The 20158-nt window shown below is 39.8% G+C and overlaps 1 protein-coding gene across 2 annotated transcripts in view; it reads left to right on the top strand.

Annotated features, from left to right (window-relative positions):
* Window positions 1-1860: 1860 nt before the first annotated feature.
* The window catches only part of GLP2R (glucagon like peptide 2 receptor), a 41006-nt gene continuing 22708 nt past the window's right edge, over window positions 1861-20158 (top strand). Inside the window, exons 1-2 of one of the 2 annotated variants that reach the window (XM_063292763.1) lie at window positions 1861-2339; window positions 15573-15663. In XM_063292763.1, the coding sequence (XP_063148833.1) occupies window positions 2271-2339; window positions 15573-15663 (160 nt within the window). In that variant the 5' untranslated portion in view covers window positions 1861-2270. The remainder of the gene's footprint in view (window positions 2340-15572; window positions 15664-20158) is intronic. The other variant, XM_063292762.1, reaches the window with a different exon arrangement.

Raw genomic sequence — 20158 nt, 5'->3', positions numbered from 1 at the left:
TAAGTAGCGCTACCTACATAGCTGGAGGAAAAAATCCATCCACTCTATATTTTTGGGCTGTCATTCAATTCCAAAATTAATCATTCTAGAGGCACTGTGGGTTGTACACTATATAGCAGAAAGGGAGGAAAACAAGACTGAACATAGTGGGGTTCCTCCACATGCTGCCCTCCAGATGTGTTGGATTACAACTCCCATCAACATCAGTCATTGGGGTCTTGCTTGTGAGCTGAAGGTTATGGGTTGGTTAAACAGATTCAACAGGTTCCATCTTAGAAGTTTTGAAATTCAGACATCATTCCAACTTCACTGAAGTCTCTTTCCTGACTCCTTCATTCCTATTCTTTTTTCTTTGGAAAATTGGGGTAATGAATGTTGTCTCCTGATTTGCCACCCAGCCTCTGCCTTCAACCAATTCAGCATGATTAATCAAGATCAGTGCTAAAATAGCTCCTATCTAATTACTTCCCCCACCTTTTGGAGCAAAAACATAAAGCTATGACACATATAGGGGAACATAAATGGGCTGTATTAGCCTTGCTACAGCAATATGGGAAGCTAATAAGTGCTCTTGAATTCCCCGCAGGACTCCCTCCACTTCTTAATCCCCACCAAACCTAAAACTAAGGCCAGGTTTCACTATTTTTTATTTTATTTTATTTATTTATTACTCATATTTAGCCACCACCCATCTCCCCCAGAAGAGGGACTCTGGGCAGTTTACAATAAAATTCCCCATAAAACATAAACATTAAAATCACATAAAACAATTATAATAAAACCCAATAAATAAATAAATAAGATATACTATACCGATCACATAACTCTTATGCAGATTCACTTAATTTGCAAATGTTAAAGGTTCTTCCAATGAATTCTGGAATGTCTTGGGGGTAAATTAATGTCATGTTCTGTTTGACCAGAGTGCTTGGATTCAGTCTCCTTACAAATGATAACAATGAATTGATGTATTGATCTGGGCTTCCTTAGCAAGTCTTTCACTATTGGCCTGCTATAGTGTTTCCAGTCCTCCAAGTAAGGAGGAGTAAGGAGTTTAGAGGTTGGGCTACACATTAAGGGATGATGAACAATTGTGTATGAATGAAACACTATAAAAGTAAATACATTCTCAAGTCAAGCTCAGCTCCTGCTTAATTCATCTGTACAGTTTTCTTGCTAATGTTTCAGAAGTGGTTTGCCTTCATCTTCTGGGATATTTTTGACACAATCTAACCAACAGTTCTCTCATTTCAAGTTGTCCACCATCCAAGTCCTAACCAGGGCTAAACTAACTTAGTTTTTACAACCAGCCAAACTAGGCTAGGTGCTATCACTGGATGAGGTCTACTTTGTCTCTTTATAGACAAAGAGCCCCATCCATACATATTGTAGCATTGATCTCAGGATGTGTTAACCACCATGATGCGAAACCCTTTTCTTGATTGTTGCTTTACAGGATCCATTGGGTGTAAATAATCAAAAATTGCCAGGATATGGGAGAACCCCCCCCCCACCTCATTTCACTGGTCTGATCATAACGCAAGCAAATCAGTAGTATGTGGTGCTATGTTGTACAACTTCAGGCCAAGGGAGATGCAAAAAATGGCCCATATTTTCCTCTTGCTTTCCATTACAGTACTGAGATATTTCAAGTCCCTGTCCAGCCACCCCAGGGACAGAGTTAAAGAACATTGCTCAGCTGCCTGTGCCTTGGCAACAGTCCAGGACCAGCCTCGGTCTGTCAGATTCTTGCAGAAAGAGGCAGTCTCTCTTCTGCTCCTGTTCACTCACTCTTCTACCTTTTAAGCAACTGTTCTCCAGAGACAGCCGTTTGGTGACAAAAGCCCTGTCCAAGTCAGTGGCCACCCGAGCAAAACTTCCAACTCTGAGTGCTGCCTGATGCTTTTCTCACTCCTCAGTGGCCAAGAAGAGAAAACAACAAAAAACGGATGTGCTTGTAAAGTTTACAGTAAATTCTCCCTGCCTCTCTCCCTGCTTCTTTCTTTCAACAGAGAAGAAGCCAAACCCCAACGCAGCCCAATGCTAAGAAGCCTGCAGGTTGTTGCAGCAACTTTGTTATCTGCTACCCTTGTAAGAACCAGGAACTATTCCAAGTGGGAGAAAGTCTGTGCCGTAAAATAGGGACATATATTTCTTTTTTACTGAGAAAGGAAGGTATCTGAAGGCACTCCTAAGCAAACTGGGCTGAAGGGATCCATTCTGGAGTTTATCATTTTGGATTACACTGAACACTCGCCCTTCTTTCCACCATGATATGGTGCTGCGGGTCACGTCCTGGATCATTCCTTGCAATCACAGTGTTGCTTCTATTCAGACAGGTAAGGAAATATGTCACCTTCGGAATTCTCAGTTTCAAAACATGGACATTCCACTGAGCTTATTTTTCAGCATTTGCACTCAGTGGGACATGGTCACAAGCAGTGCTTCTTTAACTGAATGATGTGCAATTCAGAGATGGCTACTTTTATATGATTTGGCATGGCATGCTTGATAATCCCCTGATGTTTTTGCAAATTGGCTGTGGCTTTTCTCTTCAATTGCTATCAGTGTCAGTATGATTCAGATTTCCTATAATAGTTCATTTCTTTGAACTGGTCAGCTTTGTAAATGTTATTTATCTGCTCATTTCCCTTTTGCTGCTTTCAACTATACTTAGACTTCATATAACTGTTAAAGATGAGTAATTAGAATGCAAATATTTTATATTTTGTGTTCACTACTGAAACCTTTGCAGCAATTCACTCCTAGAGCCCATTATAATCCAGCCATTTGTTCAGACGTTCAGAAACGCATGCAGATAATTTCAGGATCTTTTTACCAAGTAACTGTCTTTTTTCCTAGATGTGTGCTTTAACTTAAACTCAAAGACTTAATCCATTTCTGTTGTTGTTGTCTTATTCAGATAACATTCTGACTTAATTTTCAAACTTGTAAAAAGTTCTTTTTTTTCCCACCCTTAGAATGAATAGTTCAGCTGATCTGAAAGCCTGGATTATAGTCAGATCTATGCCTATAAAAAAGTTTCAGAGAGGATGATACAAAACCTTCATGTTTAGAAAGATGTTTAAGATGCTATTGTAAAAGACCTCACCACTCTTGAAACACAGTGTTAATAGATATCAGTTGGTTGAAAGGAAGGCGATCTATTGAGGATGATTTGGTCCAGTTCTCTGAATTACTGTGCTGGGAAACAGTGGCTGCAGTTGCAACCCAACTTGATCTGTGGGGTCACCCTGATAGCATGAGTCATTTGAACCAAGATAGCCTTGTGCAGCAATACATGATTGTGGGCATTGCTATACTGGCAACAGCTACTATCACCAAGTAGCAATAGTCTTGTATTATTACAGGCTTTACTGTTCTCTTGTGCTATTATGCCAGTCAACTCTTTCTTTGTTCCTATGTGCTGGGATACACAGAACACAGAACACATTATACAGTAACTGGCTTAGTAGCACGCCTCAAGGGTTTAGGGCCTATACCTGAAGAGCTCAGCTCGGTGTGATGCCATTAGAACCGAGGTGATTTTTGAGATTGATGCTCATACCGCCACATTTTTGCAATACATGGTGAACAACAGATGATTATTTAGCCTATCTGAATAAGTCATCACTTCCTTCAAGAAACAGGCTGAAAATGGTACTTTGTACAATTTGAGCAAAAGATAACAAAAATTCCATTTTTTTCAGGTTGGCATCTTTGACAGGGACTCCTGTTGCTAAGCCACATTTCTTAATCAGAATGGGATTCATTTTGTATTCAGTGCTATTGTGTAGACATTACATTTACAGACTTTTAGGCAAAATCTGGATTCTCCCATCCTTCATATATTTCTTCATCTAGCTTCAAAGAGCTAATTTCCTTTTTTATTTTAGCTGGGAGCTAGCAATACAAGACATATCAAGATTCAGATGCAGGAGCAAATTATCAGTAGTATTAGGACATTTCTCTCTTTTGTTGTTGTTGTTGTTGTTGTTTCAATTCCTAGAAAATTCTTTTTAAAGCAAACTTTTATCCCAAGATCACAACTCTTTCAAATCAGCAGGATATTTATTTATTTACTGAGCATCCCATATCCATAGATCTCTGAGTAAGATCAATCAACAGAAAACTGTAAATCAACAATAAATGAAAGTAATGTTGGCAGAGTGCTAGAAAGCATTTGGCCCAGGAGAGATCAGAAAAGTCACACACCAGGCATTTCTATAAAAAATTTATTTACAGAAAACAAACATATTTAAAGGTTGTTTGCTGAGAGGAGAGATTTCTCTCAGCTGTATATTCTCTGCAAGCCTACACAGAAGGGAAACTGAAACTAAAAACAAGGTCAGGCAAGTTCCTCCCTTAGGCAATGCAACCATTAACACGTGAAAAGGGGACAATTAAATTCAACCTCTTCACCTGGCCAAAATGATTAGTTACCATAGTAACCTTAATCTGTAGTAGAAATCATATTAACAAGTAAACGTGGTTGATCCCACAGAACTATCATATAGTATAATCAGTAGATCCAAAAGACTGAATCAGTGGATTTTAACTTGAGGCTTTAACATCAATAAGGATATGCAAGTAATGTAAAATCCCATTTGAATTATTGATTCAATAAATCAGTCCAATTCAGTTTGACAGTTCATATTGATTCAGAAAAACAATTAGAGTCAAACACTGAATTCACTGGTTCAGACTGAATTGATTTGCTCCAATTTTCAGAAGCTTGGTTTCCAAGCAGAAGCAACCAAAATAATCCAACGTGATTCAGGGACATCTGATTTAACATGATTTAATGATTTTCTGACTCAATTTGGAAAGTTGATTTGAATTGCCTTCAGACTGAATCTTCAAATTAAGTATTTCCACAGACCTAGTCATCAGTGCCTGACACTCCAAAAATAGGACACCACAACCCAAAAATTCTTGTAGTTCCATGGAACATATTATTTTCAACAGTGGGATGTAGAAGTGAGCCACCCCCCGCTCCCCCCATTCCAAGCTGCTTAGAGCTTGAAGTGTTTTCGTTATCCCTCTGAGCTTGGATTAGGATAGCCTTCCTCAAGCATTCCCCACCCACCCCCACCCCCAAATATGTGGACTGAAGCTTCCAGAATATTTAGCAATAGGCATGCAGGCTGGGAATTCTAGGATTATAAACCCACACCTCTGGAGGATGTCCTGGCCAAGGAAGGTTGGAATCAAAACATCTTGGGAGCCTCCAGAAGTCTCTGTAAACTTGATATTATATGGTTTCTATGTGTTCTTTCTAACTGGTATTTATGCTTTGAAAATGATTTGGAAGAAGCATTTGGTACTTCATGTGAGTGCAAGATAGCATCTTTCTGCTCTTTGTGAAAGCAACCTGACTCATGAAAGGGCAGTTCTTAAAGCAGCAGCACCTTTTTTCAGGCTGATGTGAAAACCTAGAAAAAGTTGGGCTTTTTTAATGACTAGCACAGCCAGCCCAGTAATTTAGTCATCGCAGCCTGCATTATTATAGCTTCATAGTTACCTTCAAGGAAAATGCCCTGTCAAGTACATTGCAGCGCTCTAGATAGGAATTAATCCGATCGTGGCTTTCCAAGAACAGTTGGAACAAAGAAAAGACCAGCTCAAGCTCTTTGAACACATTTCGGGCCAACAAGGCTACTGGGACTTCCAGTGATAAATATGAATAAAGGAATATTCCCAGCCTTGTAGATGCTCTTTCAGAAAGACTGTATTACGGTCAGCAGTTGTACTATTTTATTTATATTCCACCTAGTTTCCAGGAGCTCAAGGTGCCTTACATGGGAATCTCTCTGTATTTTATCCCCACAATAACAGGCTGGTGATACAACCTGAATCCAAAGTCATTGACTAAGTTTTCAGGATTAAGTGTAGACATGAATCTGGGTCTCTCCAATCCTAGTCCAGTGTCTTAACCTCTGCATCATAGTAGCTATTTATTTATTTATTTGTTTGTTTTTCAAATTTCTATCAACACCCATGTCTCCCAAAAAGGGGACTCTGGGCGGTTTACAATAAGATCAAAATTAAAAACATATGATTTACAATACAATAAAACAATAAATAAAGATAAAGTAGGTATAAAATCCAAGCGGTGAAGATCTTATTTGTTGGGGAGAGATCTATGGTACTAGCCACCCCCAAGAAGAACTGGTGCCCCTCCCACCCCAAGTGAGACGGCAGAACCATAACTTTATTTATTTAATTAATTTAATTTAATTTATTTTCTATCCCGCCTTTATTATTTTCATAAATAACTCAATGCGGCGAACATCCCTTCCTCCTCCTATTTTCCCCACAACAGCAGCCCTGTGAGGTGGGTTGGGCTGAGAGAGAGCGACTGGCCCAAGGTCACCCAGCCGGCTTTCGTGCCTGAGGCGGGACTAGAACTCTCAGTCTCCTGGTTTCTAGCCCAGCACCTTAGCCACTAGACCAAACTAGCTCTTTAGTTCCTGCATGTAGGGAATCCAGTGATCTTGCTGTCTCACTGGGATTTAGTCTTAATTTATTGGCCCCCCATCCAGACAGTAATCCAGTACCTGCACAATCTCATCTGATTCTTACATGCTTTGCTGCAAACTCCAGGGCTGAATGGACTGTTATAGATGAAGTTCAGAGAGCAGAGGCCAGACCAGGCTCACTTCATTGGAAGTATTTGTTCTATCTTTTATATTTGAGGGTGAGAAGAAAGAGCCTGGAAAACAGCAATCTATGTTTAATTGGGAATTAAATGGTGGGAATTTATCATCCAATAGGACTAGTCCAACTACAACTATTGCTTTAATAGTATCTTAGCAGTACTGCTTATTTTGGCATTTGGCAGAATATTGTGGAATATTCTGAATTCTAACAAACATTTTTTCCCTTTTCACATTCACTAAGAATTCTAGTTAAATGGGCATTAAAGGACTCAGGGCTGTCCACAGTGTGGGTGTATCAAAATCTACAAGATTGCAGGCATGATGTTGCAACCGAAGCGCCCGCCCCCACCCCACCCCCCGTTTTGTATATGCATCTTTTAAGGAGCCCTGAAAACAGAAAAAATATGATGGCACATGCAGCTGAAGACATGGTTGGCGTGACTGTGAAGCTCAGTATATTGCATGAATCAAAACAACTTAAGCAATTCAGGATAACATAGTACAATTGTGCATAGGTCAGTATTTTGTGTGAACACAGCCTAAGAGAGGAGCATGTAGGTGGGATAGAATGCCTACTGGCAAGCAGGATTTTTCAGCCTGCATTGCCTTGGATTATTAAGATACATTTGTATAAGCTTGCACATTGTGTCTTCCGTTCTTCTGGGGAGCAAAGGCTCCCAGCAGTAACCTGTAGCCCTGAAGGGATTCATGCAAGGTTCATAGTTGGTCCATAGCCTCGAGGTGGTAAAGCTTACTGAGTGCAGGGTGTTGGATGGGGAAAAAAGTCTCTGTAGGAAGCTCAGAATTAGGGGAGGGGGGTACTTGAAAGCAGAGAAGGGAAGGCTGTGTAACTATTCTGACTAATTTTCTTACTCAGTTGTATCTATTAATCTTAGCAAAGTTGAAAGGTTTACTTTTCTTGATATTTTTTGTTTGCCATTCTGATGGCCCTTGTTTGTCTAATACAGAAACATTCTTAAGTCAAACATGGCATATTGTTCCAGAATGCAACTTGGAAAGTCTCCTTTAACTTTTGGTTTGTGGCTATGCTGGGAGATGAGATCGCCATACTTTTCCCCCATCTTGTTCACCAGTCCCCTTGTCCTCAGGGAACAAGTGGCAAATTCAGCAACATGGTGGCTGAGTTCACATAACATGCTTAGCCATAGATGGCCATAGGTTATGAAATTAACTCAGTTTTCTGGGACTGAATGATAAACCAGCCACACAGGCTAGGCTTGAACAACATCCTGGGTTACAATGTGGGTGGCTTCTTCTGGTTCTGTGTGCTGTATAAATACAGCCACTTAGAGATACTGGCTTGAGGAATGTTAACTTTTTTTTTCTTCTGGATTGAAAACAAGTAAATTAATCTACCAGGAGATTCTGTTTCAAAGGGTCCCTGAGCATTATCCCCCACAAAGGAAAAGCAACTGAGGGCAGGTGGTGGGAAGTACTTTGAGCAGGCTGACCAGCAGAGAAAAGAGCTAAGAACCCACACATTTAAGTGGTTTTTCTGCTCTGAACTGAAACTACCACTGTTACATTTATATATATATATATATATATATATATATATATATATATATATATATATATATATATATATACACATACATACATACATACATACATACATACATACACACACACACACACACACACACACACACACATACAGGGAAAGAGGGGAAAAACCCTACAGATGACTGATGAATCTCACATATAGCATGTGCAAATAACCTGAGGTCCATGACTAACAGAATTTTTTGAGTTTCCCTTTCAGGGTCCCCACTGTTTATTTTAAAGCCAAGTTGTGCCTTAAGTTCAGTGTATTTCTTAAAAAAAAAAACCACACAGCAATGCACATGCGTAACCTCTATTCCTCTGTAGGGTTCATTGACCAACAAAACTCTTATCATTGCTTACATTGGGAAGGAACAAGCGGAAAGAGTAGGAAGATCCCAAGTGAGTCCAGCATCTAGAGAAGGATTCCTTTCTCATGGCTCATGTAAATAACTGTGTACCATCGCCCACATAACTGCGCTGTTGATGAACAATGGGACCACCTTGTGGATTGACCCCCTCCCCACCATCAACTAATAATTCTAAGGCTTGATAAGTTGCCAGAAGAGATGCAGAAGAGACTGGAAGCCTTCTTTGACTTGAGCCATGTTTCTGCCTGCCTCATCTGCCCCAGATGGGATGGCAGAAAAATGAACATGAAACAATAACAGCAAAGGGAAAGGATGGCCTCTAGAAGCAATCTAGAAAAGAAAGCTTTGATATTGGGAGTCCAATCAAAGGCTGAGAAGTGTTATTAACAGGTAGTGGCTTTTCTGACTAGGGAATAAGAGAAGATGTAGCCCAGCACACCTGGAGGCCACAGGTTGCTGAAGGAGGTGGTAGATCTTTCATGTGAAGTGTTTGTCTTGTGCTTTATTGTACATGCCTGCAGATATGGATGATATGTTTGCCCTCCAGAATTAATTTCCACCAAATAAAGAGCATCCCATAAAGCTGGAAACAGTTGGCCAAAGGGCTTATAAGTTCATAATACAAAGCTTGGAGAATGTTTGGATGGGAAAAAAATGGGAAAGAGAATTCAACTAATACCCTGTGATTCTCATGAAGAATTTCACAGTCAGTTCAGGAACAGAGATTTCTGTCTTGCTGAAGCAAAGGCAGGCATTTGCTTATATTCCTTGCCAGTATATGGGATTTTGGCCAAGTTGCTAACAACTCACATGATGTGAAGGGCATTAACTCAGCCAAGTGAAAAATGGCTCTCCTCTGGAACGGTTTTCTGTATGGGCAGTCACTAAAGACAGCTTAGAAGCTTTGGCTTCTATTCCAAAAGTTGACCTGGCAACTTGGACCGCTGTCAAGAAGCAACCAATATTCCATTTTTGGTTAACATAGTATAGCAATTTCTCTGGATAATTCTAGCTCCTATATTGATATTGTGAAATAATCACAATGATGTATGAAATCAACATGGTAATCACGTGTGTTTTTCAATGGCATATGAAAGCCTTTCTGCTCCCCCAGGCTTTGAAATATTCTATTTTTTGTCCCCACAGTGCACTTTATGGTACTTTAAATTTTGGGATTAATATATTTTTTTGCAGGGTTGATGTTGTCATATTGGGTCTTTTTATTCTGATTTCATTATCTTCAATGATACTCTTTAAATAACATTGTAAACGTCTACAGCCATCTGTTAAAATAAATGGCAGTGGAATCCAGAACCTGATGAAGGAGAAATCTTACTTAATTCACAGAAAAGTGCCATGCTGACATGGGGCTTTAACGTTGACATCATGCCTGCTGTCTTGCAGATTTTGGCATCTCCCCTAACATGGTCCTGCATGTCAATGGGCAGTTTTCTCAATAAGAGGAAATAAGAAGTGTGGTCTGTCAAAAATCTGTGTCAGTCCTTTTAAATTTGTTCATAAATTATCTTAATTTAGGGGTAAGCAGTGATCTGGCCAAGTTTGTATAAGATACTTAACTATTCAGATTGATGTACAAACAAAATAAGATTGTGAGGTCCTCTAGAAGGTTCTCTTTAAACTGGGTGAATCTGGTTGACTAATCAAATGGCAAATTCAATTCAATTCAAGTTAAGTTTAAAATAATGCACATTGGAGTAAAAATGCCTATTTCACATATATACTAATCAGATCTCAGATGTCTGCAACTAACCAAGAAAAAGTTTTTGGGGTCAACTCAATGTACAGCAGCTGTGAAAAAGGCAAATTCTGTGCTGGGATCATTAGGAAAGGCAATAAAAATCAAATGGCCAATGTAATGTCTGTTTGTGTGTGTGTGTGTACACTGAGAGAGAGAGAGAGAGAGATACACATTTGGATATAATAAAGCTGGAGAATTGCATAGATGTAATCAAAATGCTTAGGGGGTTCAAACGCTTTCCTTGTGAGAAAAGGAAGCAAAAAGGGAGTACATTTGGAACTTAATGGTGACTGAGAGACATGATCAAGATGTAGAAATCACTCAAGGCATGGAGGAAGTATGCAGAGAGTTTTTCTCTTCCTCTCAAAAACTGGGGCCAAAGGTCCCCAGTTTGAAGCTGATTGGAATGAAATTTAGAACGGTCAGAAGAAAGTACTTCTTCACACAGCATGTAATTAATCTGTGAAAATCATTGTTACCAGACATGGTGATTGCCACTTAGATGGATGGCTTTAAAAGGGGTTGGGTAAATTCATGGAAGACAGTTCTATTAATGGCTAATAGTTTTGAAGTTTCAGTATCACTCCTAGCTGTGGGCAGCAAGCTACTAAATACCTATTGCAAGGGAACAAAAATGGGAGTCTCCATCTCTTATTTTATGTATCCCCGAGGCCTCTAGTTGACCACTCTAAAAAATAAAATGTTTGACTAGGATTGGCCTTGGCCTGATCCAGCAGGTTTGTTTCTTTGCTTTTTGGAAGGGCCCTTCTCTATGATGTTGTTCTTAGTGTTTGTCTCACTTGGTAGCAGCTTCTTTGGTACTGTACCTACCTAGGTCACGCAGCAAAGCTATCAATGCATGATGCAACACAAGGTGTTTGAGTTGCCACCAGCTTGTCACAGAGCCTGATGCGGATGAGGGCTGAGAGGGTGTGACTGGCCTAAGGCTATTTAGCTAGTGCCTGGGCCTAAGAGAGGACTAGAACCCAGATCCTCCCAGTCCAGTTCCTTAGCCACTAACACCATGCTATCTGTCTGAAGGGCTCTTATCTATATAATGCAGAATAGTAGTTGACTGAACTAGATACAGACCTTTAACCAAGATATTTCATTTTTACTCGGTAAAAATCTACACAATATCTTAAGCAAAAGCCATAAGTGTTAAATCAGCTTATTAACCTGAAGTGTAGATGTCTGTAGTTACTTTTTACTAAAATATATTTCCTTACCAGGTTGCATCTCAGACACTAGTCTGTAACCCAGGTAGTGACAATTTGTCATATGCCATTATTTAAAACCAGAGGTTATAGCAAGCAGACTCATATGACAGACAACACAGATGGGAAAGTTTGACCAAAAATATCACTCATCAACTCTGCAAAACTGCTACTGTCACAAAACACAGATCATATATTATGTTGATTATAAATAACCAGTTTCCATTCCTTCTATTAAGTGGGCCTGCTATATTTATGTCACATCCTGATTTATTCATTTTCCATGTCAACAGCACGAAGAGTGAAGTACCAAAAAGAAATATGGTCCCTCAAATCAATCTATTTCATTGTATGGTTCATTCTGTTTTAAAATTAGGACCTCAATTTGTATATTATCCAACCATTTGTATCTATGTTTACTTTTCACACTTAAGTCAGTTTAAAATTATAATAGATTCTCATCATGGAAATGCCAGTGATGTGGAGGGAGGCTCGTAACTGTTTTACTAGATGTCTTTAGCTTCTACACATAATTACATTTTTTAATCTGGTGTTCTCTACACATAACTCTTATAAACTGAACCTTGTGAAACTGATACCTGTTTAAACATACATCATCTAGCCTGCTGCTCAGGAGAGCATTCATATTAACTTAGTTCAGTGTTTCTGAACTTTTTTTTCATTATTGCCACCTTAAGGAGTCTTTTTAGATATTATTTCCTAATCACCCACCCATGAAATTTGAATATCATATATGTGCTATATATCTGTTTATGTCTCCTGCCCACCTAGCAGTTCGAAAACATGCCAATGTGAGTAGATTAATAGGTACCGCTTCGGCAGGCAGGTAATGGTGTTCCATGTAGTTATGCCAGCCACATGACCACGGAAGTGTCTACGGACAAATGCCGGCTCTTCGGCTTTGAAACGGAGATGAGCACCGCCCCCTAGAGTCAGACACGACTGGACTTAATGTCAAGGGAAACCTTTACCTTTACCTTATCTGTTTATGTGCTGTATCTATATCTGTGCTTTATATGTTGATTGACTGATTGTGTGCCATCAAGTTGGTGTTGACTCTTAGTGACCACATAGATAAACTTTCTCCATGACAATCTGTCCCTAACTTGGTCCTTCAGGTCTTCCAATGGTGCACCCATTGACAGTGTAACTAGTCCATCCAACTTGCTGCTAGACATCCTCTTTTTCTCATTCCTTTCACCTTTCCCAGCATTAGAGCCTTTTCCAGAGAGTTTGGTCTTCACATAATGTGTCCAAAGTAGAATAATTTAAGCTTGTTATTTGTGCCTTGAGTGAGAACTCTGGGGCGATTTCTTCAATGATCCATTTGTTTGTTTTCTTGGCTATCCACAGTATTCTCAGGACCAACACAAAAGTTGAAAGGCATCAATACTCTTCCTATCCTGCTTCTTCAAAGTCCAACTTTTGCTTCCATAGAGTGTCCCAGGGAATACTATGGCTTGCACTATTCTGATCTTTAGCTACAGACACATCATGACATCTGACTGTCTTTTCCAAGGCCTTCATGTCTGTTCTACCAAGTCTGTGACAAATTTCTTGATTACTTGTTACTTTACTGTTGAGCTTTATACATATTTACTCTTTTTATTTAATGCATGGTTAAGAATATATTCTAGAGGTGATGGATTTGTCCCTGGGGGAGCTGGGGGTGTTCGTGGGCTGGTCCAATGAAGTCACGAAGAGTCGGAAGCGACTAAACGAATAAACAACAACATGGTTAAGAATGACTAAATAGAATGTTTAAGTGAAAAGTTAAACATTAAAAAGTTATTAACCTTTAACTTAACTTTATAACTGTATTTGCTGGGTAACTTTTAATGTAATTTATTTACTTATATAAATTGTAATGTATCAAATTACATATGCAAATTAGCACTTTTTATAAATACATAATATTAATAATAATAGTGTAATCAATTTAAAAAAAAATAATTCAAAACTTATTTTTCCAGCAAAAGTAAAACAATAGAAAAAATTAAATTAATTTCTTAAATATCATTTTAGTGAACTTTTAACTTTTGCTTAGGGTTAGAACTCACGGTCTCCTGGCTTCTGGCCTAATGCCTTAACCACTGCATCCAACTGGCTCTTTCATACTGCATACTAAGGCATAAATATGTTTTGTTTGTTGCTGTTTTAGCATAATATGTGAATGGAGTAGTGAATAAATCACAATTTGCTTTAAGGCAGTAACTCCCAGTGTAAATATATTTTTGTTGCAGTGTTGGCATGGTTTGGGTGTGGTTTCCTGCCTAAATTCTGGTTTGTCTTTGTCCCCATTCAGTCATCTTACCACATTATATACATGCAAGTAGTAGAATGCATTTTATTTATTCTGGTTTTTTTTTAGTATTTATAGCCTATTCTACTCTGAAAGGACACTGGGTGGCACACAACATCAAAAAAGAAAAAGAAAACAAAATCCAAATAAATAAACGAGTAAATCAGAACAATGTCAAAACCAAAAAATAATTACTAAAAGCAAAAGTAAAACTGCAAGATAAGCTTCCAGAGTCAATCAGCTGGAGCTGAAACCACATTTTGAAATAAGACTATTTTAACCTGTTTCTGAAATTGCAGCAAGATGGAGTTGCACGTTCTTCTGGGATGGAAGATTCCATACAGTGGGGGCAGTTGCAGAGAAACTTTGCCATCTCAGCCCCACCCTGCAGACTTCACCAGGGGAGGGAAATTCCACAGGCCCTCTCTGGATGACCAGACTGGAATTAGATCAATACAGGTAGTCCTTGTTTAACGTCCACTCATTTAGCAACTGTTCGAAGTTACACCGGTGCTGAATGAGAGGTACTTATAACTGGTCCTCATAGTTGTGGCTGTTGCAGCATCCCTATAGTCACGTGATTGCAATTTGGGCAACTGGCTCACAATTATGATGTTGCAGTGTTCCGTGATCACGTGATCACCATTCACTGTTAGCTTCCAACAAGCAAAGTCAATGGGGAAGCCGGCAGGAGGTCACAAATAGCAATCATATGACTGCAGGATGCTGCGACCTCATGGGATTGTCATAGGATAATAAACTGCTGTCATAAGTTGGCATGGTCACATGACGTCGTGCCTTATGACTGCATCACTTAGCAAAGGAGTTCCTGGTCCCAGTTACCGTCAGTAAGCAAGGACTACCTGTGAAAGAATCTATGACTTGCACAATGTTTTCTCCTGGTTTCAGAGACATCTTGCCTGTGTACTTCCATCTTCTGGGCAGGAAGTGTGCTTTCATGTCCTGCTTGTGGGCTTCTCAGAGACATCCAGTTGACCACAGTACAAAACAAGAAGCAGGTTCCCCACCCCCACCCCCCATTGACAGTGTGCAAACAAGTCCCTTGAGGAAAGGTTGGGATGAAATGACATTGCTGGTAAATCAAAAAGCATCAGAGGAAGACACAGAGGTGGCAGCAGAAGTTTAATCTCTTGAGCTGCCTGACCAGTGGTATTGACAATGTGTCATCTCAGATAGTATTGGACAGCAAAGAGAAGTACGTCTGAACTGTGCGAATACTACAGACACTGTCTCATTTAAGCTTAGCCTCTCCACTTTGGCTGTCTCAGTCTGTCATATTGTAACATTCTGTTTCATGTCAGATGTTAAAAGTCAGCCATTTTGCTAAGCTGCCATAGTGTCTAATGGGATACGCAAAGCTTATGTGTCAAAAATTCAGCAGCTGGCAATTAACATGTCCCGCTTACTTCATTGTTCAAAGGTTGCAAGGGTAAATCTTTTCACAATAGCATAGTGGAGAACTGAAGGTTGTGATTGTGGGTACTCAAAACTTCATTTAACAGGCAATTGGCAGGATCCTGTTCTGAAATGCCAGATACTAAATGTTTTTGTTGACCGACAGGAAGCTCTGGCGTGGGCTGGTCCATGAAGTCACGAAGAGTTGGAAGCGACTAAACGAATAAACAACAACAAAAATGTTTTTGTTACTTACAGGTCAAAGGAAACTTTGAGCAAACCAAAACTAAATGGCTTAAGTATAAAGACACATGTTTGAAGAAGCTGAATGAATCTACAATCAGCATGGGTAAGGTACAAATCCATCTTCCACTGCCCCACCGCCCATGTGAACTTAAGAGCATTCACACGTCCCCACAGAGGCTTCAGGCTTCCAGTGGTCTCCACACATTGAGGCAGTGGGCTTCAGAAGTCAATCAGCTCAGCTAGGGCTCCAGACCAAACATGGAGAAGACAGATTTGTTTTTGTTTTCCTCTTCACCTGTAGGGTGAGCAGTTCTCCCTTGCTGGGAACATCTGTCTTGACACCTCCTGGAACCCTGGATTTCTCTCCCTTCTTGTAGGAAAGCTATTGTGGAGCTATGTGGTCATTTGCCCTGTTGCTTCCTGTTGCTGAAAGATGGCCTTGCTACTCTGGGTAGGGGTAGATTTTTCTTTGTTTCTTTTCTCCTCACTGATAAAAGTATACATGGTGAGAAAAGAACAAGGGGGTGGGGGAAGGTTTTGATTTTGTCTAGCTTTTTTGTGGGGGGGAGGGGGACCCATATTAGCCAGCAGGAGGAGATGCTGTTGCTGGCTCAAGGCAAGAAAAATGAGGCCAAATGGCAAAGCATCACAGAAGAATGAAAAAAACTGCCAGTGGTTATTATCACTGGTGCATCTGACAGTGGCGTGGAAGGGATGTAAGAATGGAGGTAGTTTGTTAAGAGGTTTATAGGTGCTTTCCTATGCTATAATGGGAAGCAGCTCAGTAGCAGCACATAAAGGATGTCTTGTACGTAAAAAATAGCAGCTTCAGCAGCCGGTGCTGTTGGTAGCCTATAAGGTGGAGCAAAATACACAATAATGTAATACTATAATGCTCCTTATCCATTAGATCAAGCTATCTGAAGTTGCCACATAAGGTAAACTATAGCTCAACAGCTTGTGTGCCCATATGTGCAACTTTCTTGCAAATGAACACGATCTTGGGCTCGAAGAGCTCCGCTGTATTGTTACTGAAGCAGGCTTGGGCAGGGCTGACCTGTTTTTCTCTTCAACTAAAACATGTCATGTGGGGAGCATGACAAACCCTGTCTTACTGAGATAGCAGAGAGGATCTTGGGATAGTGTACAAGCTGGCTTTTCTGACATGTTTTATGAGTTGGCTTGAATGAATGGGTTTCCTTTGGTTCAATTTTAAACCAATCCTCTGTGTGACCTCTGAATGATCTCAAGTTTTCCCCAAATCAGTAACCTGAATTATCACATCATTCTGTAGTTCTTCAGACATTAAAGTTCTTTAACTTTTCACTCCTTTTCAGCCAGTGGGCATCTCCTGTCCATACAGTTAAAAACTGTCACCTAAAATAAGGGCTTCCAATATCATCATAAATATCTTCAAGCCAGTCAGGATTTGGAAATATAGCAAAAGATTGGATGCAGGGAAGCAGATGGCTCTCATGTGGTAAAATATTCCCTAAAACTTATGTGAAACTTTCCAGTAGTACAATTTTTTACTTGCCCATTGTTTTATTTGACTCCATATCACTTCTATTCTATACTGCCTTTATTTTGTTCTATTCCCCCATCCTGCACTTCTTGTTGCTTTGTCTTCTTTATATTGTATATCAGAAACCTGTATGAGATCCTGCACACACCCTCTTTTCTTCCACTAAATGTATCTTCTACACTGGGACTTCCAAGGGACATATTGCAAACTGAAGACGGCTCTGCAAAAGCAGAACCGATGACCACAGCAAAGACCAAGGAAGTGGTGAGTAGACCAGTCCCTTGGTCTCCACCCTTTCCAAGTGCCTGGGGGCTGTGGGGGTCTGGATGGGGAACAACAGGCTTCAACTGAACCCTGGTAAGACAGAGTGGCTGTGGAATGATGGCCCCTCGGGTTCCAGAAAGTGTCTCCTTTGGTTCTGGATGGGGTGGCACGTCCCCATTCGAAACCAGTGCGGAACCTGGGGGTCCTCCTGGACTCGCAACTCCTGCTTGAAGAACAGGTGGCAGTTGCTGCCAGGAGGGCCTTTGCACATCTTCGGGTGGTGCGCCAGCTATGCCCATTCCTGGACCGAGATGCCCTCTGAACAGTCACTCATGCCCTTGTCATCTCCCATATAGACTATTGCAATGCGCTCTACATGGGGCTACCCTTGAAGAGTATTCTGAAGTTTCAGCTGGTCCAGAATGCGGCTGCGCAGACAGTTACCAGTGCTGTAAAATCACCCCATGTGACACCACTGTTATGCGAGCTGCATTGGGTACGAGTTTGCTTCTGGGTCCAATTCAAGGTGTTGGTTATCACCTTTAAAGCCCTACATGGCATGGGACCAGGGTACCTGAGGGATCATCTCATCCCCATAACATTGACCCACCTCACCCAGTCAGGCAGGGAGGGCATGCTACGGACCCCATCAGCAAATGAATTTCATCTAGTGGGGCCAGGAGGCGAGCCTTCTCTGCAGTGGCACCCGCCCTTTGGAATATCTTGCCCCTGGAGTTGAGACGGGTCTCCTCGCTCTTGGACTTCTGGAAGAAATTGAAGACTTGGTTCTGCTGCCTGCTTGGGATGGGGAGAGCGGCAGCACCACCTGGGGGTGGCTGGTGCCATAGCACCCCTTAGTGATTGTGTTCCATCTCCACTTGGATTTTATATTCACTTTCTATTTATATTTTAATAGTAAATTAGGTGGATATGTTTTTAGTATCATTTTATTGTAAACCGCCCAGAGTCTCCCATTGGGGGAGATGGGCAGTGACATAAATTTAATTAAATAAATAAAAATTAAATTAAATAACCTCTCTGGATAGAGAGGACAGGAGATCGCCTACATGTACTCCAGATAGCTGCTCCCCATGAGGAGACCGCAGGACAGCAGTTTTCTGCAGGTTTGAGTGCTGGGAGATGACAGGGTTAGCCATCTTGCTCACAACCACGGTGGAGACTTTTAAAGGATACTAATTTCACAAACCTCACTTTCTCATCACTTTTGGAAATTGCTCAATAACTATTTCAAAGCTATTAGCGACCTTGGAAAGATAAGTTTGAAAACGCCGGGTGAGTCTGCCTTTAATCCTGAATGAAAGAAAATTTTAAACTTAAGAATTTAAAGAATCTGAAATAAACAGCAAAAAGATAAGTAAGATTTTGATCCTAGAAAGGTATAAACGGGTTAAGGGTCCATTTGGAATATTGAAATTTTTACAATAAGGTTTTGGAATTAATTATAAAGTAGAACCCACTTCTTGTGGGAAATAGATTCTGTTTTAGGTTTTACAAGACACAACATAGATAAAGAATTTCATGATTTCAAAAACTGGACACTAGAGGGGACTAAAGATTTTAGGTAGAGGAAAGATATACAGGCCTGCAAGATGGTGAAAAATGTCCTAACAATGAAAATACTGAAGAAGACTTTTGAAGAATGGAATCAGAAAATAGTAACCATGATATCAACAACTTTCTTCTATGGATAGACTATGTCCAAACGATGTTATTGAAGAAATGTCCAATGTAGAACAAAATTATCTGACAAGACAGAGATGGCATTGAAAGTGGATTTACAACAGACAGGCCAAGAGATGTTTTAGAAAAGGATGTTCACTGGATCTACAAAAGAAGTTGGCTGAGGTTTTAAAACTTAAAAGGGAAATACAAATGATAAACCAAGAGAGTGACCTGGATAATTTTTTCCTACTGGATTTACAAAAGAGGCTTGTTAAAGCCTTGAAGAACTCTATGTGATAGGACAAAGAAGAAATGAAGAGAAATCAAATCCTATGACAATATTTGAATGAATTAAAGATTATGAGTGTTAGAAGTAAAAGGAAGGAATATCAAGTTGGTTTATTTGATCAAAGTTAAAATAAGGTATGTTGTTACTTCTGGCTACCCTTTATGGACTTTCTGCTGAAAGGACTGAAAAGATGTTGCTTTATGGATTTGTTCATAGATAAGAGATGGGATATGGGATGAAGAGACAAACGTTTGTAACTTTAAAGAGGGTGAAGAGTTACTAAATTTGTTTATATTTGTGATGAAGGTTGGAAGTCACTTCTTTATATATTTCTTTTCTCTTTATTATATTCTTACTTTTCTTTCTTCTTTCTTTTTTTCTTTCTTTTTCTTTGTACTTTTTACTCCTCTCTATTCTCTTTTCTTTCTTTAAGTTTAGTTTGTATTAGATTTTACTATTATAATCAAAATTCTTAATAAAAATTATATATAAATGTATCTTCTACACCGTTCCTTAGGGCATGTCTGCCCTACATCTTTCAGCTGCTCCTGTCCTGTGCTCATGCCCTTAAGATGATTTAAGAAAAGTCCCATTCAGACTGAAATGGTTTGGCAGCTGTTTGCAAAGTATTCAGTCCAGACCACAGTTTACCATGTTTTCCCCTTGGACAGTTCCCCTGCTGATGTACCCTTCCACTTTTCTGCTCCAGGAAAACAATTGTCAATTGCTTTTCTTCCTATGAAAAAGGAAATACAAATTCTGGGTATATATAGTTTTATGTGTGTGTGTATGCAAAGTTAAATTCAATTTACATATACAAAATTAAAGCATCAGAAT

Source organism: Candoia aspera, chromosome 2 (genome assembly GCF_035149785.1).
Source record: "Candoia aspera isolate rCanAsp1 chromosome 2, rCanAsp1.hap2, whole genome shotgun sequence".
Taxonomy (NCBI): domain Eukaryota; kingdom Metazoa; phylum Chordata; class Lepidosauria; order Squamata; family Boidae; genus Candoia; species Candoia aspera.
Note: the sequence above shows the minus strand (reverse complement) of the source record. Positions and strands in the feature narration are given on the sequence as shown.